Raw genomic sequence first — 21,440 nt, forward strand, 5'->3', positions numbered from 1 at the left:
TCTCCAACATCTTGACATTGTGCAATTATCTACGGCTCATCTGTCACTATTTGGTTTCAGAGAGGTAATGTCTCTGGATAAGAGGTGACATGGCTGGAGGTGTCTGTCATCCCCTCTGAAGGAAAGGTCAGCATTGAAAAGACAGATAATCAACATCGGTATCGCCCCTCACCTGTTCCAACATGTCTTTTGGTAGGTCTTCCTGTTCATCCATGGACAAAATGGCACGCTTGATGTCATCATTCGACAGTTTCAGCCTACAAGAATGCAAACAGCAGAGCTTGTATAAAGAGAGTAATACGTGTCACGGCAGAGGACCATTAACAGCATGCTACTATGACAAGTACCCAACAATGAACATGATAGAAGAGTTGCATTGGACAAACATCTGTATTAACAATAGAGACTCTGTCTCCAGACCATAAGATTATATGCAATTATTATAAGGCATGGTATTATCCTGTAAAAGCTTCCTCTGTGTAAATATCCAAAAGGCCTAAGACTGCTGCTGGAGCCGCCATCTTGGATATGATGACAGCCAATCTGGTAGACTCAGAGCTGTCATTCAAGTGATATTCTATAGTATTTCCCTTTCCTTCTTCCCCAGCAGCTATATAAAAGGTGATATAGGGAGGTGGAGTAGGGGGAGAGAAGCTGGACCAGCACAGACAGTAATGAGACCTTCTCAGAAGAGAAAGGCTATGACATGCAAGGGGGAGGGGGCATTGCTACAAAATTGACTCTTTCTAGAATACTTAAATTCCTGTTATAAGTAAAAATGAAAAATTTCTGCAGATTTGAGAACTGCAATCTTTTAAACCAGTGACAGGCTCTATTTAATGTAAAGGTTAACTCTACATAAAACAGACATTGCAAACAGGCATCTCTGTGTTAATGCAAGAATACCATGTCCAGCTTATAGCCATGACCAAGTCAAATGAAAATGATGTACAACCCCATGGATCACACAACACATTTAATAATGGAGAAATTTAGCTACAAGAAAGTCACATTGTTGTCACAGCTAAAATAAAAGGGTGGTATTGGTCTTTAAAAAAAAAAAAAAAAAACACACCACACAATATATTTGTGTGGACAGTTGACATACAAGAAAAGGTAGGTGTTAATTGGTTATTGGTTTCAGCACACAATCTCCCGATTTTAACTAGACTGGGGTTCTAAATAGTCATTTAGGGAAAAAAAATACTTAAAGTGGTTGTAAAGGCTCAAGGTTTTTTTTTTTACCTTCATACATTGTACTCATGCTAGGTAAAAAAAAAGAAAAAACACTTTCAGTGTGCAGCAGTCCCCCAACCTCCCTACTACTTACCTGAGCCCCATCTCCAATCCAGCAACATGCACAAGAGCAGCGGCTCTTCTGGGTGGGTCTCTTCCTCCTCATTGGCTAAGACTGCAGCGGGTGCTAGTAGCATCAATTACAGCAAGTCAGCCAATGAGAAGACAGCGGAGGTGTGGCCAAGCCATGCTTCATGTGTGGCTGGACACACAGAACAGTGTCTCGGGAGTGAGCCTACTTAGGTGCCTCATAGTAAACTGCTTGCTATGGAGACACTCAGTAGGATGGAGTGGCCAAGAATCACTGTAAAATGTTTTACCATCACTTTTTATCACCAACAATGCAACCAGGACAAGAGAGGGGTGACAGACAGAAATATAAATCTAGGGTTCTAATACCTCCTCCATCCATCCAAAACTAAAGAGAAATGTCTATGCTGTACATCAAGGAATTGTATTGGCATGACTGAAACCTCTCTCCCCTCCTTTGCAGCATTGCCCCAGCATTAAATTATTTTCATTTATATTGTTCCTTTAGGGAGTTATTTTTTTATATCTCACTTTAGCGTCATCATCAGGCTTGTAAAATTCTTGCAGGGGTAGCTGCTGGGAGGAGGGAACAGCAGGGCATCCTATCAGCTATTGTTGGCATAGGCTTGCCCCCAGAACTACATTTCCCAAGGGCCTTTTCTTTATACACAGTATGTGCACAGGCTCATGGAGTTCTAGGCAGCAACATTGTTTTGCTGGAAAAGAAATAAATATATGTATCTGGAGATGGCCACGGAGCGATGGGGGTAGGCAGCGTTCTGTAGTATAGCATTAGGGAACTTCGGCAGGGCTTCTAAAGCTCCCTGAAATATCAATAGGGCATAGGCAGTAATATCAGCCAGCAGATTCCAACGTTCCCCATTGACTAAGTCAGGTATGACGAAACGCGTCTGGGAAGGCACGCAGTGACGCCACCACGTTGTAGGAGAGGAGGACGGGCTCCTGTTTGCCGGCCGGCTTTTTACATTGCTCCTATATGCTGTGTTTTATCTACATACTTGTAAGTGCATTACTTTTATTTATTAAACTGTTCCTACGTTATTACGCTATGTCAGTCCCTTTCTTTTCTGTGGGCCTCTGAGTGCTTCATATCGAGACCACTGAACAGACTATTATCTTGGAAACACCGCTAAGAGATGGAGTGCTGACCCAGCTGAGGAAGGTTAACCTGGATGTCATCCACTTATCATTTGTATATGCTTCATTCCATATATTTTCTGGTAAGCGCATTCAACATATGGTGACGGGTATCTCACACGCCTTGGAAAGTGTTGAACCACTGTGGTGTTGTCATTTAAGAACACTTACGTCCGTCATTTGGATTCACCTATGAACTTTTCTTTAATTGGACTTTTTTCACTTTATGCCATGTTTGGCTTTTTTGGTTATCTACACATTATTTGAGGTCTTTTTGCATAACTGTATTAGTCTCTATTTTTATTTTCATATTTTATTTTATTTTTAATTTTAATTTTATACTATATGTAGTGGAGGGTTGGCGCGGCTTTGTATATACTTTAGTAATATCAGCCAACAGGAAGCTGGGAGCTGGCAGGATCAAAAGTTTTTTTTTTTACTGTACCTGCAGCTTTATTAAAGGGATTAAAAGTGGGGAAATGTGTATTGCGCACACAGTGTACTGCAAAGAAGTATTTTTCACAAAAATATTGTATTTGACAACTGAGTGACATATTTATTGATAAAAATAACGATATTTACTAAAAACTATTCCAAATGTTCTTAAGTATGCTTGCCTCCATCGTTACAGACATAGGGGTCAATTTACTAAGAGTTAAATAACCGCAAACAAAGTTGGCTGTCCAGCCAAAGTAACAGGAGTTTGAAAAAACCTAGAGGTGTGTTCATAATGGTCTCTTTTTATTCCCATAGTTTAAAACTGTTTTGCAAAAGACAAAGAATCCCCCCCCCCCCATTTAGAAAAAAATATTGCATCTGAGAACTGTGGTTGAAATATTTATTGATAAAAATAAAGATATTTAAAAAATATGGAATGAACACATGGAACAATGTCATTATATTATTATTAACCACAGTTATCAATATACAATTTTTTTATTTTTACAACAGCGGTCATTAATGGTCATTTGTTAAAATACATCAAAAGGCTGTATATACACACAAAAAAAAAAAAAAAAAATCTAAAAAGGGTGACTTAATACTTGTACTAACATGTATTTTCTGGTACACACATACAAAACATTCATCTGCCAACCACAATACTGAACTTGTCCAAGTTAGTACTGAACTGCTTAACATTTGCCACGTTAAGAATTCCCAAGTTCACACATGTTAGAATATCTATTGTGTAGTACAAGGCCTACAGGCAAAGTACATAACGCAGATGGGGTGGGGGGCCACTCTTTACACTGCTAAAGCCTTGTCACATCCCAGCAATGTTTAAACTATGCAGACCCTATACTAAAATCATTAAATTGATTTGTTCAAATGCAAGTAAGTAGCTGAATTTGACCCAGTATTAGCCTCTTGCAGTCCTTATACAGCAGAACTCAGACTGGGGAGGGAGAAGCAGCACAAGGATCCAAAATCAGTTGTACTGCAATGCTCATGTACTAACAAGAACATGCTGATAGGAGAGCGACAAAGACACCAGCTCATCAGTGCGATTTCCCTTTCACTGTCCAGTTACAGGCTGGGGAGGGACAAGACCTGGAAGTGTTATGCTGGCCATACAGAGTGTGTGTGTGTGTGTGTGTGTGTGTGTGTGTGTGTGTGTGTGTGTGTGTGCCTCACAAACATACATATATACATATATATATATATACACACACACTATATATATATATATATATATATATATATATATATATATATATATATATATATATATATATATATATATATATATATATATATATACACACACACATGCATCATACACAGTCAGGTGTGAATGGAGAGCAGGTGTGTTAAATATGGTGTTATTGCTCTCACTCTCTCACACTGGTCACTGGAAGTTCAACATGGCAAAGAACTCTGAGGATCTGGGAAAAAAAAATGGCTGCGCCAGATAAAGATGGCCTAGGCTATAAGAATATTGCCAAGACCCTGAAACTGAGCTGCAGCACAGTGACCAAGACCACACAGTGGTTTAACAGGACAGGTACCACAGGTTGCCATGGTCGACCAAAGAAGTTGAGTGCACGTGCTCAGCGTCATATCCAGAGGTTGTCTTTAGGAAACAGACATACGAGTGCTGCCAGCATTGCTGCAGAGGTTGAAGAGGTGGGGGGGGGGGGGGGTCAGCTTGTCAGTGCTCAGACCATACGCCGCTCACTGCATCAAACTGGTCTGCATGTCCGTTGTCCCAGAAGGAAGATGATGCAGGAGAAAGCCCGCAAACAGTTTGCTGAAGACAAGCAGACTAAGGACATGGATTACTGTCCTTAGTGGTCTGATGAGACCAAGATAAGCTTATTTCGTTCAGATGGTGTCAAGCGTGTGTAATGGCAACCAGGTGAGTAGTACAAAGACAAGTGTGTCTTGCCTACATTCAAGCATGGTGGTGGGAGTGTCATGGTCTGGGGCTGCATGAGTGCTGCTGGCAATGGGGAGCTACAGTTCATTGAGGGAACCATGAATTCCAACAAGTATTGTGACATACTGAATCAGAGCATGTTCCCCTCCCTTCATGAACACACCAGACAGGTCAGGGATAAAGTTATGGAAAAGTATAAAGCAGGGTTAAGTTATAAAAAATATCCCAAGCTTTGAACATCTCACGGAGCACTGGTAAATCCATCATCCAAAAATGGAAAGAGTATGGCACAACTGCAAAGCTACCAAGACATGGCTGTCCACCGAAACTGACAGGCCGGCAGGGAGAGCATTAATCAGAGAAGCAGCCAAGAGGCCCATGGTAACTCTGGAGGAGCTGCAGAGATCCACAGCTCAGTTGGGAGAATCTGTCCACAGGACAGCTATTAGTCGTGCACGCCAAAAATCTGGCCTTTATGGAAGAGTGGCAAAAAGAAAGCCATAAGTCTCGTTTTTAGTTTACGAGAAACCATATGGGGGACACAGCAAACATGTGGAAGAAAGTGTTCTGGTCAGATGAGATTAAAAAAAAAAGCATTTTTCTTTCAGGCCAAAAAGTTCAATGTGTGGCAGAAAACTAACACTGCACATCACCCTCAACACACTATCCCCACAGCAGGGACAGGAAGCTGGTCAGAGTTGATGGGAAGATGGATGGAGCCAAATACAGGGCAATCTTAGAAGAAAACTTGTTAGAGCCTGCAGACTTGAGACTGGGGTGGAGGTTCACCTTCCAGCTGGACAACGACCCTAAACATACAGCCAGAGCTACAATGGAATGGTTTAGATCAAAGAATATTACATTTGTTAGATTGGCCCAGTCAAAGTTCAGACCTAAATCCAATTGAGAATCTGTGGCAAGACTTGAAAATTGCTGTTTACAGACGCTCTCTATCCAACCTGATAGAGCTTGAGATATTTTGCAAAGAAGAATGAGCAAAAATGTCACTCTCTAGATGTACAAAACTGGTAGAGACATCCCAAAAAGACTTTCAGCTGTAATTGCAGAGAAAGGTCATTCTACAAAGTATTGACTGAATACAAATGCACGCCACACTTTTCAGATATTTGTAAATAATTTTGAAAAACCATTTATCATTTTGCTTCCACTTCACAATTATGTGCCACTTTGTGTTGGTCTATCACATAAAATCCCAATAAAATACATTCAGGTTTTTGGTTGTAACATGACAAAATGTGGAAAATTTCAAGGAGGTATGAATACTTTTTCAAGGCGCTGTACATTCGATGAATGCTGTTTGAATGCACTTCTAAAATGTTGTTTGCTTTTAACATTCAATTCTAAAAGTGAATGGACTTTCTGAACAAAAATCTCATTCGCTGTTAGAAATTACTTTGAAAAAAATAAAAAAAATAAAAGCTTACTATCCTGTTCCTCCAATGTTCTTGTCACTGCAGTTGAAAATGATAGTCAGCTTGACCCCACTAATGGTTAGAAAATCAAAACAAATGTTCATAAAATGAAAAATTTTCGAATGAAATTCTACTAGTGTATGGCCAGCTCATTTTATCTGCAGCACACAAGATTCAGGCCTTCTGCCCCGCTAGGCAGAGCTGTGTAAATGTCAGTACTGCATGGACAAAAATAAAAATTACTTAGATAAAACAAGGCCCATATATGTAGTTTAAGGTCTGTTTGCAGTTCAGCTTTAATCTTAAATATTTTAATATAGTACACTATTTACTACAAGTGTCTCCTTTAGTATGAAAGCGTTTATTATAATTAATTCAAATTATGTAAAAAGCAAAGAATTTTTTAATCTACAGCAGACCCTGAAGTTCAGGGTGGTGATAAGAAGACATGGGAATTTTTTTTTTTTTTTTATAGCAGCAAACTGATATTGCAAGAAATTGTTGTAAAAAAAAATGGGAGGATAGCATCCCTAAGTACGGTACATATCATTTATCTATTCATGTGTTTCTACAAACACGTTGTTTGCTACACAGCAGGGAATATTGCTTTGTTACTCTGTATACATTGGCACTGGATATATACATGTCTGTTGTTCTTGGCAGATGTTAATGGCTGGGGGGCGTTTGTAGAGGTGGGGGAGGGCGGTGGAACACATTAAGATCAAAGCCAGCAAGGTCTAATCACTGAAAACAATGGCAGTTTATGAAATAATCCCTTAGGTGTTTAATTTCCGTAGCACGCTCTAGCACAACTTTTAGTACTTCAAGATCTGTTTACTTTAAACAAACTATCTTGTGTTCTAGAAGGGCTACTCTGTTCTTTTCCAGGAAAAAAAAAAAAAAGCACATTTGGGTCCAATGTCTTACAATGCTTTAAATAAAAACAGTCTGTATTAGTCCCCCAGGAACCAGATTCATGGACTTCTCCATGCGCTCTCAATGCATATGGGTGCAAAAAAATGCCAATTTAAAATCTGTATGATTTTTTTCAGATTTGAACACAGCTTTATTATAACCAATGTGTGTGTGTGTGTGTGTACGAACGCAGCTTGGCTCGGGTTCCCCCATAGCAAGCTGCTTGCTGTGGGGGCACTCAGCAGGAGGGAGGGGCTAGAAGAACTGATGAGGGACCAGAGAAGAGGAAGATCCAGGCTGCTCTGTGCAAAACCATTACACAAAGCAGGCAAGTATGACATGTTTTTTAATTTTAAACAAAAAAAAAAACTTTAACCACTTGCCGACCAGCGCACGACTATGTACATCGACAGAATGGCACTGGCAGGCAAATGGGCGTACATGTACGTCCCTTTAAATTTGCCGCCCTGCCATCGGGAGCGCGCCGGCGGCGGCGCGCTCCCGCGCTGGTCGGGACCTCCGTGAGTCCGTTCGTGGGACCCGCGGACTCGATCGAGTCCGTGGGCATCCCCGCGATCGTCTCACGGAGCGGCCGAATGAAGAAATGCCGTTGTAAACAACATTTCTCCATTCTGCCTAGCAAATAGTGACGCTGATCTCTGCTCCATGTGATTGGAGCAGAGATCAGTGTTCACTAAATGAAAGCCCAACCCCCCCACAGTTAGTAACACACCCCTAGGAACACTTAACCCCTACACTGCCACCCACTGGTTAACCCCTTCACTGCCAGTGTCATTTACACAGGAATCACTGCATTTATATAGCAGTGATTATTGTATAAATGACAATGGTCCAAAAATGTGTCAAAAATGTCCGATGGGTCCCCTACAATGTCGCAGTCACAATAAAAATCGCTGATCGCCGCCATTACTAGTCAAAAAAAAAATAATAAAAAATTATTAATAAAAATGCTATAAAACTATCCCTATTTTGTAAACGCTATAACTTTTGCGCAAACCAATCAATAATCACTTATTGCGATTTTTTTTACCAAAAATATGTAGAAGAATACGTATCGGCCTAAACTGAGGGAAAAAATTTTTTTTTTAATATATTTTGGGGGATATTTATTATAACAAAAAGTAAAAAATAATGTGTTTTTTTTCAAAATTGTCGCTATATTTTTGTTTATAGTGCAAAAAATAAAAACCGCAGGGGTGATCAAATACCACCAAAAGAAAGCTCTATTTGTGGGAAAAAAAGGACGTCAATTTTGTTTGGGAGCCACGTCGCACGACCGCGCAATTGTCAGTTAAAGCGACGCAGTGCCGAATCGCAAAAAGTGGTCTGGTCTTTGACCAGCAAATTGGTCCGGTCTGAAAGTGGTTAATATCACTTTAAATGTAATGTACAAATTCCAGAAGAAACCCAATGTTTGTAAAAGCACCTGCAACTGGACAAACACCACTTTACAAAATTGATTTTAGTGATCAATACAATTTCTTTGCTAATCCTTCCTTTAAAAAAAAAAAAAATGGAGAATTCTGCAGAGAATGTCGGACTACTAAATGGTAAGTACATGGCCAACTCTTTAAATAAAGGTGTTCAGACACACAGAGCCATGTCCATAATGGTATGGTTTGACTAGTTTGGCATAGAGATGCTCAAATGTCCTAGACAAAGCTTAAGCCTATCAAACACCTTTGGGATATATTGGAATATTGACTACCAGGTCCTCTCGTCCAACATCAGTACCCGAACTCACAAATCTTGTGGGAAGGTTTTCTCAGAAGAGTGAAGACTACCTATAGCTATGTTAATCCCCTAGCTTTGGAATAGGACGTCCAACAAGCTTATATACTGTAGGTGTGATGCTCCAGTCCCACAATATTTTGGCCATACAATATACTGTAAGCAGTTTTACGCTTCCACATGGGAATTCTGGGCATCAGCACTCTGGGTTCTTGCTATGTACAAGTATTGTCAGCCAGTCTAAAAAGTAGAAAAATTTAATAATCACTGGTCTTTCTTAAAGTGCGATGAAAAACTAAAATAAGGTTATAAATCGAACATTAAAAATAACATAAATCCCCTTAAATTATAAGTGGAATTGTGCCAAGATTTTGCATGTAAAATGGCACCATATAATCAAAACTTCAGCATGCAGTTATGTTGTATTTTCACCTTCGGCAAAGAAAAATGAAGGGGGCGTGATTACGTCATCTATCCTCTTACTTGTTGGGAATGTCAGCCATGTTGATTTTAGGGTTGTTTAGTTTGGCATCACCTAAGCGAAGCCCAAAAGTCACTTGGTGTCTGGTTAGTGCAGCCATATGACATCATTGTAAGGACTCTCAAGACTGGGGTGAGAAAGATTTCTCATAAAAAAAAAAAAAAAAGAAGGAAATTTAGATGTGGTCTCACACAATATAAAAAAAAGAAAAAAAAAAAAGTTGCTTGCATATTGCTTTCTTAAAGCTGCACACAAGTGGTGTTTAAATGTATATCAATTATAGAATATATAAACTTCCTTCCACCAGAAGCTATACTTGTGGCTCCCACCCACCACTACGACCACTCTGGCATAGTATGGGACACCTATGTATGATCCTTTACCCTTCCATAATGCAGTGCTCTGTGCCTGGGCATTCATTTATTAGGCCTAAGCACTCTCACATGTATAGAGTTTAAAAGTTGCCTTCCCTTCAAAACATCACTCTTTCCCATATTTTTGTGGGGACGCCAGCAGTGATCATAATGGCAAACGGAAGGATGCATTGGCTCTAGAGGGTACTTACTGTACAGTGATGGGGGAAATTGTTATTTTACTACTGATAAACATTTGGCAATAAAGGTATTTTTAAATTTACTATACAGCAGTGTAATCTACTCTTTGTTTAAAAGGCAGTGGATATTAATTTCTGATTAAGCAGAGGACACCTATGCTGTCCATTGAGCCTTAGGTGGGAAATGATGTGCACACAGAAAATACCACTGCCACAATAATTGTATTACTTCAGGACCACAAAATATAAATGATGCTATATAAATAATTGTAATTTGATCTTGTGAAGCAGTTTTATTTAATCAAAAATAAATACAAACTTGATAACCAGTTTATGCTCTAAAAATAGGATTTTTATAACCGTTTATCTGTAAAATCATTTTCTGTGAAGTACATCACAGGACACAGAGCCATAGTAATTACTATGTGGGTTATAGGCCACCTTCAGGTGATGGACACTGGCACACCCTAAGACAGGAAGTCCACTCCCTATATAACCCCTCCCACTACTGGGAGTACCTCAGTTTTTGTAGCAAAGCAATACACGTGTATACCCAGAAAGAAGGGAGGGACCTCTGTGTCCCGTGATGTACTTCAAAGAAAAGGATTTTACAGGTAAGCGGTTATAAAAATCCTATTTTCTTAATCGTACATCATGGGACACAGAGTCATAGTAATCACTATGTGAGATGTCCCAGAGCAATGCCAACTGAAGGGAGGGAGACACAACGAAATGAGGGCAGCATGAGAGCAGAATGAGAGCAGAGGTCTTATACTGCAACCTGCAGCACACTGCGCCCAAAGGCGATATCCTCTTGACTTTTTGCATCTACCCGATAGAATCTGGTAAATGTATGGACTGAAGACCAAGTTGCGGCCTTACAGATTTGAGCCATGGAGGCTTGGTGATGCACTGCCCACAAAGCACTAACAGCCCTCGTGGAGTGCGCTTTGATTTGAAAAGGTGGAATCTTCCTCTTTAAACCAGAAGCTTGAACAATTACTTCTTGAATCCATTTGGAAATAGTAGATTTCGATGTTGCCTGTCCTTTTTTAGGACCTTCAGGAAATACAAACAAAAAATCTTTTTTTTTAATCTGAGCAGTCGCCTTCAAGTGCACTTTAACGGCTCTCACCACATCAAGAGAATGTAGTGACTTCTCTTCCATAGAACCAGGTTCTGAAAAAAATTAAGGTAGAACAATATCCTGGTTTAAATGAAAACCTGACACTACCTTCAGTATAAAGTTAGGATGAGGACGCAATACTACCTTATCCTTGTGAATAATTAAATATGGCTCTTTACAAGAAAGAGCAGCCAACTCTGATACCTTTCTTGCAGAAGGTATGGCTACCAGAAAAACGAGTTTCCTTGTCAAAAAAGCCAAAGGGAATATGTTGCATCGGCTCAAAAGGCAGTTTCAGTAATGCTGACAGAACTAAATTCAAGTCCCAAGGGTTCAGGGGTGACCTAACCGGAGGATTAAGCCGTGATACCCCCTGAATAAAAGCTAGGAGCCAAAGAATGCAAAGCAAGTGGTTTCTGAAATAATACCGATAAGACCAAGACCTGACCCTTGATAGTACTCAAGGCCAACCTAATTTCTAACCCCATTTGTAGAAAGTCAAGGATTCTACCTATGACATACTTCCTGGGGTGCAAATCCCTTGGATTCACACCAGCAGACATACGATTTCCAGACTCTACAATATATGATTCTGGAGGCCGGATTCCTTGCATTAACCAAGGTAGATACTACTGAACCTGACAGCCCACACTTCTTCAGAATGTGGGTCTCACTAGCCAAACTGTTAAATTTAGCGTTTGTAAGGTAGGATGGAATATCGAACATTGCGAGAGAAGGTCTGGACGTGGTGGTAGGGTCCATGGGTCCCCTACCACCATCTTTATGATCTCTGCAAACCAAGATCTCCTGGGCCACAAGAATCACCAACTCTGATATGGACCATTTCCCTTGGACAGTCGCCTCTTCCAGGACTGCTACCCAACCCGAAAGACGGGCATCTGTTGTTACCACCTTCCAGGTAACTGGTAGGAAGTATTTTCCTTTCTGCAGATTCTTGGTTATCAACCAACTGAGGCTCTGGCGAACTTGGACCTTCTTGTTCCAAGCCAATAGGATACTGTTTTGCAGCAGTCTCGAATGAAACTGAGCATAAGGAACGACCTTGAATGAAGCCACCATCTTTCCCAAAAACCTCATGCAAAGTCGAATAGAAGAATTCTTCTTTGCCTTGACTACCTGAATCAGCTTCCTTATGGCACTAATCTTCGCCTGGGGTAAGAATACCCTCTTCTGGGCTGTATCTATGATCAGACCCAAGTATTCCAATCTCCTTGATGATTTTAGGGAAGATTTCTCTAGGTTGAGACTCCAACCTAGATATTCCAGGTAGTTGACCATACTTTGGTCTAAGCGGGCTACCGAATGGTCTATCAAGAGAAGATCGTCTAGGTACGTTAAAATATTTATACCTTGAGCTCAATCTGGCTAGAGCTCTTAATCGGCCCTAGCACCCCAGCGGCGTGTTTCACACTAAGCAGATACGCGAGTTTTACAGGGATGACCACCTTATCCTCCCTGTATGTATGTTCATTTCTTGTCCATGAATGGTTGATGTTGATATATATATATATATATATATATATATATATACACACACTTCTTTTTATACATGTATCATGCATCCGCCCCTGATGATTGGATAGATCCCATGAAACGAGTCGGGCCTAACCTAGATGCAATGTATACATACCCACATGGTCTTTGGATTCAGGTAATGCCGTGAATGAATGAATGAAATACTTGTATAGCGCACAATGCGAACTGAATCGCCTCTAGGCGCTGTGGCGAGCTTTGATCATCTGCTAAAAGAGGAAGGTCTTGAGTTTTTTCCTAAAAGCCAGGTGATTTTCTTCCAGGCGGATGTTGATTGGTAGAGCATTCCATAGCCGAGGCCCTTGGACAGCGAATCTCCGATCACCCTTGGATTTATACCGGGCTTTGGGCACGAGGAGGAGGTTTTTGTTGGTTGATCGAAGACTGCGGTTTGGTGTGTAATGATTTATTTTCTCCATTAGGTATTGCGGAGCTTCTCTATGCACGCATTTGTGGGTGAGGCACAGGGTCTTGAACGTGATCCGATTTTTTACGGTTAGCCAATGTAAGCTCCTCAGTGAAGGAGAGATGGATTCCCAGGGTTTTTTTCCTGTTATCAGCCTTGCCGCCGTGTTTTGGATCAGTTGTAATCGCGCAAGTTGATATTGTGGTTATCCTATGTAAAGCGAGTTTGCGTAGTCCAGTCGTGAATTAATGATTGTTCCAACTACCACTGCTTTGTCATTCTTTGGGATAAAAGGGATTAGAACTGTCATATTACAATGATTTTTATTATTGAGGACAATACTATTGTATATTCTATTCATATTTTTTAACATGTAAATGTTTTTGAATACATGATTTGTTATATTATGTGCCGTTATTGCATGTATTGTCTGCCATGTACCTACTCAATCATGGCAAACAAATACATGTTTATGTTTTACTTGGCTCCTTCGATTAGCTACAATATAGACAACTCATTTAAAATCCCGACCCTTTTTCTCTATGTACTTAATCTGGCTAGAGGAGGGGCCAGAATCTTTGTAAATACTTGAACAGTAGCTAGTCCGAAAGGCAGAGCTACAAACTGAAAATTAAGATTTTCTATCTCAAACCATAGATATTTCTGGTGAGCAGGAAAAATCAGCACATGGGAGGTATGCACCCTTGATGTCAATGGACGCCATAAGTTCTCCACCTTGTAGGATGGAGACTACTGATCGGATAGACGCCATCCGAAAAGAGCGGATATTAAAAAAACAGTTTAGAGATTTAGAATGGGTCTGACATCTCCATTTGGTTTGGGTACCATGAAAAGCTTTGTATAAAACCTTAATCCCTGCACTTCTATGGGGACCACCGATATCACATTTTGAGACAAAAGATGGTCCAATGCTTGAAAGAGAGACTTCTTTTTCTCTAGATTCCTGGGAATGTTTGAGCTGAGAAAACGAGACAGGAACTCTAGTTTGTACCCTAGAGTAATTGAGGAAGCCACCCATTTGTCTTGACATCTTCCTGTCAGACCCTTGAGAACTGCAGAAGTCTTCCCCCCACTTGAGCGAGTGGGGGCGCCCCTTGATAAGGTGGCTTTAGTATTTTGTTTTGTAGGTTTCCTTCCCCAAGACTTCTTTTGTCCCTGAGGTTGACCCTGAGGTTGACCCTGAGGTTGACCTCTTGAATTTGATGGTGGAGGCCAGCGAGACTGCCTGGAGGCCGATGCTCCCGACACTGGAGAAGCGGCTCATTTAAATGAAATAAGCTTAATCCTTTTCCTAACTGGCAAAAGGGTACTTTTCTCATTAGAAATTCTTTGGATGTACTTATCCAGATCATCCCCAAATAGCCGTTCGCCGCAAAAAGGAAAACTAGCCAGGAGCTTTTTGCAGGGCGCTTCAGCTAACCAATGTTTCAACCATAGTATTCTACGCATATGCACCAGCCCTAGCGTAAGGCGTGAGGCCTGGAGAATAGAATCTCTTATAGCATCTATTGCAAAACCTAATGCCCCTGGTAGCTCGGCTAAAACTTGGGCCTGCTGATCAGGCCTAGGCAGTCTGAACAAAGGGGTATGCCCCCGAAACACATCAGCTGTTCAGCCATCTGGGGTACCATCCGATACCTCCCGTCTTCGGGTCTTGTCTGCAGTTGCTAAGGGATGAAGTTTGACTGTTAAGAAAAGCCTTTATTTATGCTCGTTTGTGAGTAGTACCATTGCTTTCATATATTTTTAATAAAACTTTATCGGTAATGCACTAGGTTGGTGCGGCCTCCTTTTTTCTCCTTAACAGCAGACACTACGGGATGCCTGCTATAACAACATCTATTAGTCAGAAAACCTGGTGTGCCTCCTTGAAATTGGTTTGAGGCTGTTACTAAGGACTTGACTTCCCTGACTTAGGTGAAAAAGTGCACCCACTTCGCATTTCTTTGTCCAATGATAGAGTCTCTGGATGTACTCGTACTGGGCATAGTTGAACTGGACTGTGACAGAGTTCAATTGTCCTCTCTTCCAAACCAGTCTGCACCAGTGTTAATTTTGGCATAGCATTTTGATTTAGTTATAGTCTTGACTAAAATGGGACTAAAACTAAAATGGCATTTTAGTCATCTGCAATTGTTTTAGTGTTTGTCGACTAAAATCCTAAGTACATTTTAAAATTCTCCAATGCATTTAGTTACATTGTAATGCATTTAAGCATGGCTATAGAATTTCCACTCATACTCCTAGAGTAAAAAAAATAAATCTAATATGTTATTTATGGTATCACGGTTTACAGATTTAGCCACTCTAAACGGTTTGAGGAGGCCTGTAATGCTGCACAGTGCTCTAAACGGTGGTCTGAGGAAGCCTCTAATACACAGTGCTCTGGATGCCAGTGGTCAGAGGATGCATGATAGCCAGAGAGGCCTATAATGCACACAGTGCTCTGCACGGTAGTCTGAGGAGGCCTGTAATGCACAGTGCTCTGGATGCCAGTGGTCAGATGAGGCCTGTAATGTACACATTGCTCTGCACGATGGTTAGAGGAGGCCTGTAATGAACAATGCTCTATATGCCGGTGGTCAGAGGAGGCCTGTAATGTACACAGTGCTCTGGACAGTAGTCAGAGGAGGCCTGTAATGCACACAGTGCTCTGTACGGTGACCTGATTGGAGGCCTGTAATGTACACACTCAAAGTGCTCTGCTCTGGATGGGCACGAGTTGGGACTCTCGTTAGGAGGCCTGTAATGCACAGTGCTGACTACTAAGTAGTAAGCATGCTATGGACTTTCTTGCTTGCTGGGAGCAGAAGCACTCACAGGCTCTATACAGGCCAAGCTCCATAGAAAGCGAATATTCACAAGGGAAAATGTCCCTCCCTCACACTTTAATTTAGTTTCTTAACGAAAACTGAATAAATTTTTGTCATAATTTGTCAGTGGACGAAAACGTGGTATACTTTTCGTTTTGTTTTCACAACTGTAAAAAGGCCACTGACTAACATTTTGACAAAATTAAGACTGGTCTGCACTCACCCTGGGCTATAAGAAAGTGTTCCTAGGCACACTTATATCATTCACCTCTGCCATACATCACCTCAGACCATAATGATCCTTACTTCTGTGTTTCGTCATATATAGATAGCTTTGTTCTCAGGCATGGTTTTCAGTCACATTGAAGCGTACCTTAGACTACAAGTAAACCATGGCCGGGAACAGCTCTTCCTAGTGGTCCTGTCCACTGTACACTTCCTGGGAACAGTTTGCGGCACTCAAACTAAACAAATGAACTGAACCAGGGGGTAGAACCGTGCACCCTCAGTGGCCAATAAGGGCCCTCTAAAAAAAGGAAAGTAAGTCATGAAATTACAGGGGTATAGGTTTATTTGGACTGATTCCTGTTTTATTAGAATTTGTTTTTACAATGGACTACATTCATCTTAAGTTAAATTGGAAAATGTCCGCAGGCAGCTAGTTTTTCCCAACACATCTCTATGCAGCTGCTTATTATAAATATGCCTTGATTATAAAAAATAGGTTTTGACAAGGACATGTAATTTGTACTGAAGAATGCAGCAGAGCTCCCACTGTGGACACTTCTTAAAGTAATTTATGCTAGCAAATAAAGCCCAGTAATGCTTCTTTTCAGACACGAAACATTACAATAAAATTGGGCCACCAGATGTGTAAACATTAAAAAAATAAATAAAAAACTGAAATTGTGTAACTGAGGATAGCAGACATTTTGTCCTTTTTCATGGACAATTACCGTATTTATCGGCGTATAACACACACCCCAAGTTTAGGAGGGAATTTTAAGGAAAAAAAAAATTTAGGAGAGAAATTTAAGGAAAAAAAAAAAAAAAACGTACATTTAAATGCCCATCAATGCAGCCTTATCAGTGTCCATCTGAAGCCTTGTCAGTGTCATTTGCAGTATTGTCATGCAGCCTGTCCGTCATTGCAGCCTTGTGCATCATTGTCCCCTCAGTGGTGTCAGCTTTTATTTTTAAGAACGGCGCCGCCGAGATGTCCTGTGTATCTCATCGGCGCCCGATAGTTCTCGGCCGCCTTTGGCCACACTCGGCGGCCTGTGGCCGCCTTCGGCCGTACTCTGTGGCCTTTGCCCACTCTCGGCCCTTCTCGGCCTCCAAGAAGGGCCAAAAGCTGTGAGAAGGGCCGAAGGTGGCTAAAAGCTGCCCAGAGCCCAAAAATCGCTGAGAAATCACGAAGGATTGGCGTATAACACGCACCCGCGATTTTCCCCTGATTTTAAGGGGAAAAAAGTGCGTGTTATACGCCGATAAATACGGTACACCTTTCTGAACATGCAGCGGACAGGAAGATTAAAGTAATAAAGTTGATAAAGTGGTGACCTAAACTGCAGAATTAAATCTGGTGTCTATGAAAACATTCTTTGTTTTGACTTTTTATTTTGTATCAGGCTACTTGTATGTGCGAGATTTCAATGACCCTAAAGCAGGCAATTTTTCAAATACTTGTCCAGTTTTAGAAAGTCTTTCCAGAACAAGGAATTGGCAACAACAGGACTAACGCACTACAGCAATGTCTGCATGAACAACTGAAGCCCTGAGTGGGTGGGCTTTGTGTGTCCTGTAGGAATTTTGCCAATTCATCTTCAGTTTTGACTGGAATGTCTATTTATGTTAAAGTGTATCTCCAGCTAAACAGTTTTTCAGGCTTTTCATAGGCCAGTGGCAGCAAGGAGACTGCAGTGTGTGTCGGCAATGGCATCACAATCTCCATGATCAGAACACCATTTCAAGGCAATGGGGTGGACTGATGCAGTACAGAACCACATTAAGTAGCGTGGGCTTCCAGTATACATTTTAGTGATAAGGGCCCGATTCATACTTTTGCACCATTTTAGTGCAGTTTTGTTCATGTATGTTGCATTAAAGTAGTATATTTGTTTGAATGGGATACCTAAAGCACAATAAATGTACATATACAATTTTTTTAAACAGTGTACTACAATGCACGTCAGTCAGAAAGGTGTATTGGGCGGCCAGCGTGATGGTGTGAATGGGCTCTAATATATTATTTGGATTACAGTGCAACTCTGTAGAATGTTAAAGCTGAATGCAATGTAAACAGCTAAAATACACATAAGGGAGATGATTCACCTGCTAAGCGATTTGTTTGTCCATCCAGTTTTAGGAAATATAAAACTCCTGCCATACGGCAAAGCTATGAAGCAGTAGATTGATGCCACTAGAACCTTAGGTACAGTAGGGTTTGCCCACTTACAAAGAAATGAAGGGTCTATCGTTTTTATCATAGGTATATTTTAAATGATAAAGATCAACCACAAATCCAGAAACAAAACATAAAATAAATGCTATAAATTAAGTTGCAGCTCAGTGAGTAAAAAGTATTTGATTCCCAAACAAAACATGACTTAGTACTTGGTGGAGAAACCCTTGTTGGAAAGCACAGAACTCAGGAGGGATTGTGGTCCACCTCTTTACAGATCTTCTCTAAATCTGTAAGTTACGGCTAGGAGTGGCTCAAGAAGAATTACATTAAGGTCATGAAGTGGCCTAGCCAGTCTCCAGACCTTTAGGCTGCAGTCAGCCTATGATAAAAACGATAAACCCTTCATTTCTTTGTAAGTGGTCAAACTTACATAATCTGCAGGGGATCAAAAAATGATTTTCCCAACTGTATACTTTGGTACTAATTGATGTCTGTGACAAAAATGTGTTAGGTTTCCCATCAGCTGCTGAATTATGGCTGAGTGTTCACAATACAAAATGAAAATATTCAATTTGAGTCAGCAGATTCTGTTTAATTAAAGCCATGATGAAGGGGACAATGCGTGGTCCTCGAAACATGTTGGTTGTAGCACCTGCCATGTGTTTGGCACACCTCATTATGGACTCTTAAGCCCTGTACACATGGGCCAAATATTGGCTGAAATCGGCTAGTACAGTAGCTGGCCAGTGTGTATGGGTCCTTGTTTGACAGAAGCCGATCTCAGGGCCGGCTTCTGTCGAATGAGCTCGCTAGAGAACCAGCAGCCGATCGGCATCCGATCATCGCGTGAGAGTGCTGACCAGTGTGTTCTGCTGGGGGGAGGTCCCCCTGTCAGAACACAATAGCTCAGCAGGGAGATCACTGTACTAAAATCTCATAGCTAGTACAGCAACCTCTTCGAGAGCGCCTAATTTCTGCCCACTGATCTGAACAAAAAAAATAAAAAATTACCGTGTGTACCAGGCTTTAACCTTGGTGTGGAGCTTTGATTTTCACACTAAGGCCAGTCATACCCAGTTCGAATCTCCACCGGTTCCTGCTGAACCTGCCGAGAGTCAAACCGTTTATGGGCAGGCTGACTGTACCAAGTTGATCGATCATCTTGGGGATAACCAGCCTTCCAGATTCTCTTACGATTATCGCTAGCAGCTGCTATAGCCACTAGTGATAATGATGGTCTTCTCCCGGCAGGGAGTAGAAGATGTTGGCGTGGGCAAGGGACATCTGACTGGAGGAGAGTTAAGTATTGTGGACCTTAGTTCTGATTTAAATTCAGGCACTTGCACAGGCTGCATTTAAAAAATAAATTTATTAAATAAACAGTGTTGAAAAACTGCATTAATTTGTATCTACCTGGATTTTGGCTTTAATTCTCCACATTTATTGATTCTTTAGTAATAAAAATGATCTAACAGAAGAATTTGAACTTGCATATTTTGGCAAAATATCACCAGCCAAAAAGGAACAACAGCTTGTCAACTCTGCACATTATACAAAACACACTGCAGTGTTTGGTTGTGTAATTACACTAGATAAATACTGTTGCTTACTTAGGCAAACACCGCTACATGCCAAAGGACATACATTTGCTCTCTGTGGAGTTTCACTGCTTTATCACAGAAATGTTTCATTGCACCACACAACATAGCACACATACCTAAACAGGAATGTCTAAAAATACTGTGTAACCCATTCACACCCACAGAAATACTTAACAGTCCAAAATAGAAGTATTTAAGACAACAGATCTCCAGTAACATACTACAAATATAAAAAATAAATAAATAAAAATGGCTCATCAAAGTAAAAAAAAAAAAAAAAAAATTAAATCTCTTGACTCCATCGACATAGCTGCTCTGTCAGCAACAGCATTCATGCACACTAAGCACTATTCACTTTCATGAATGAGTCTCAAACAGCCATAGAACTTTTTATTATTATTTAAAAAATAAAAGCATGCATTGCTAAATTGGTGGTAATGGGAAAAATATACCTTTACATTAATGGTCACTGGTTCCATGCCTGACCATTAAATAAGTAAATATCAATGTGCCATTTCTCTGGGGCAACATTTAACTAAATGTAGGCCTCCTCTTCTAGATTGCCAATGGTCTTGGATTCCTAGCTCCAGTAAACCGCAGCTATGGATGCCAGGTTTAGTATGTAGTAGTTCTAGGCCAGTGGTCTCCAAACTGTGGCCTGTGGGCCAAATGTAGCCCTAAGCCTGTCTTTATGTGACCCTCGGGGCACTGTTATCCACACTGATAATAGGCACTATTCCTTCCACTGACACCAATTATGGGGCACTATTCATTCCACTGCCACAATGATGAGTCACTAGCCCCCACTGACCCCAATAATGGGGAACCGATCCTCCCACTGAAACTAATGATAGGCCATTAGTCCTCCCACTGACTCATTGAGGGCACCACGCCTTCCACTGAAACCATTGATGGGGCATCATTCCTCTCACTAACACCAATGAAGGCGTACCATTAAACCCACCGACACCCAATGATGGTGCACTATTACTCCTTCTCACTGACACCAATGATGGAGGACCATTACTCTCACTGACAACAATGATGAGACACTGATCCTCCCATTAATACCAATGATGAGACACTGATCCTCCCACTAATACCAATGATGGGACACTATTCCTCCTCCTACTGACCAGCGGCTAAATAATTGTTTTACTCCCACTGACCACTAAGCCTGAGACAATGTCTCACACTGGGGCATTTTCTACTCCAACTAGCCACAGTCTGACCCGCCTAAAGTCTGATGGACTGTACAACGGCCCTTTGTTTAGAAAGTTTGGAGACCACTGTTCTAGGCCAATGGCTCAATGGTTTTACCATTCTACAACCCTATGAAAGATCTCTGCATTTGAAATAAATGAGCTCTGAGATTTTTAGTGCCACAATGTTTTTGTTCTCAAATCGTAAGTGTGGAATTGCTTCCTGAAGTCACATTCGTAAATTATAAAATAGGATTTTTAAAAAAGCTTACTTGTAAAATTATTTTCTTTGATGTATATCAGGGGACACAA

The 21,440-nt window shown here is 40.9% G+C and overlaps 1 protein-coding gene across 6 annotated transcripts in view; it reads right to left on the reverse strand.

The window, feature by feature from the left end:
• The window catches only part of DAAM1 (dishevelled associated activator of morphogenesis 1), a 295,770-nt gene that overhangs the window by 36,090 nt on the left and 238,240 nt on the right, over positions 1 to 21,440 (reverse strand). For all 6 annotated transcript variants that reach the window (XM_077464407.1, XM_077464402.1, XM_077464406.1 and 3 more), the window contains one exon: positions 173 to 257. In XM_077464407.1, coding sequence (XP_077320533.1) covers positions 173 to 257 — 85 coding nt within the window. The remainder of the gene's footprint in view (positions 1 to 172; positions 258 to 21,440) is intronic.

This window comes from Lithobates pipiens, unplaced genomic scaffold (genome assembly GCF_037356315.1).
Source record: "Lithobates pipiens isolate NorthernLeopardFrog02 unplaced genomic scaffold, aLitPip1_a1.2 Scaffold_30, whole genome shotgun sequence".
Lineage (NCBI taxonomy): Eukaryota > Metazoa > Chordata > Amphibia > Anura > Ranidae > Lithobates > Lithobates pipiens.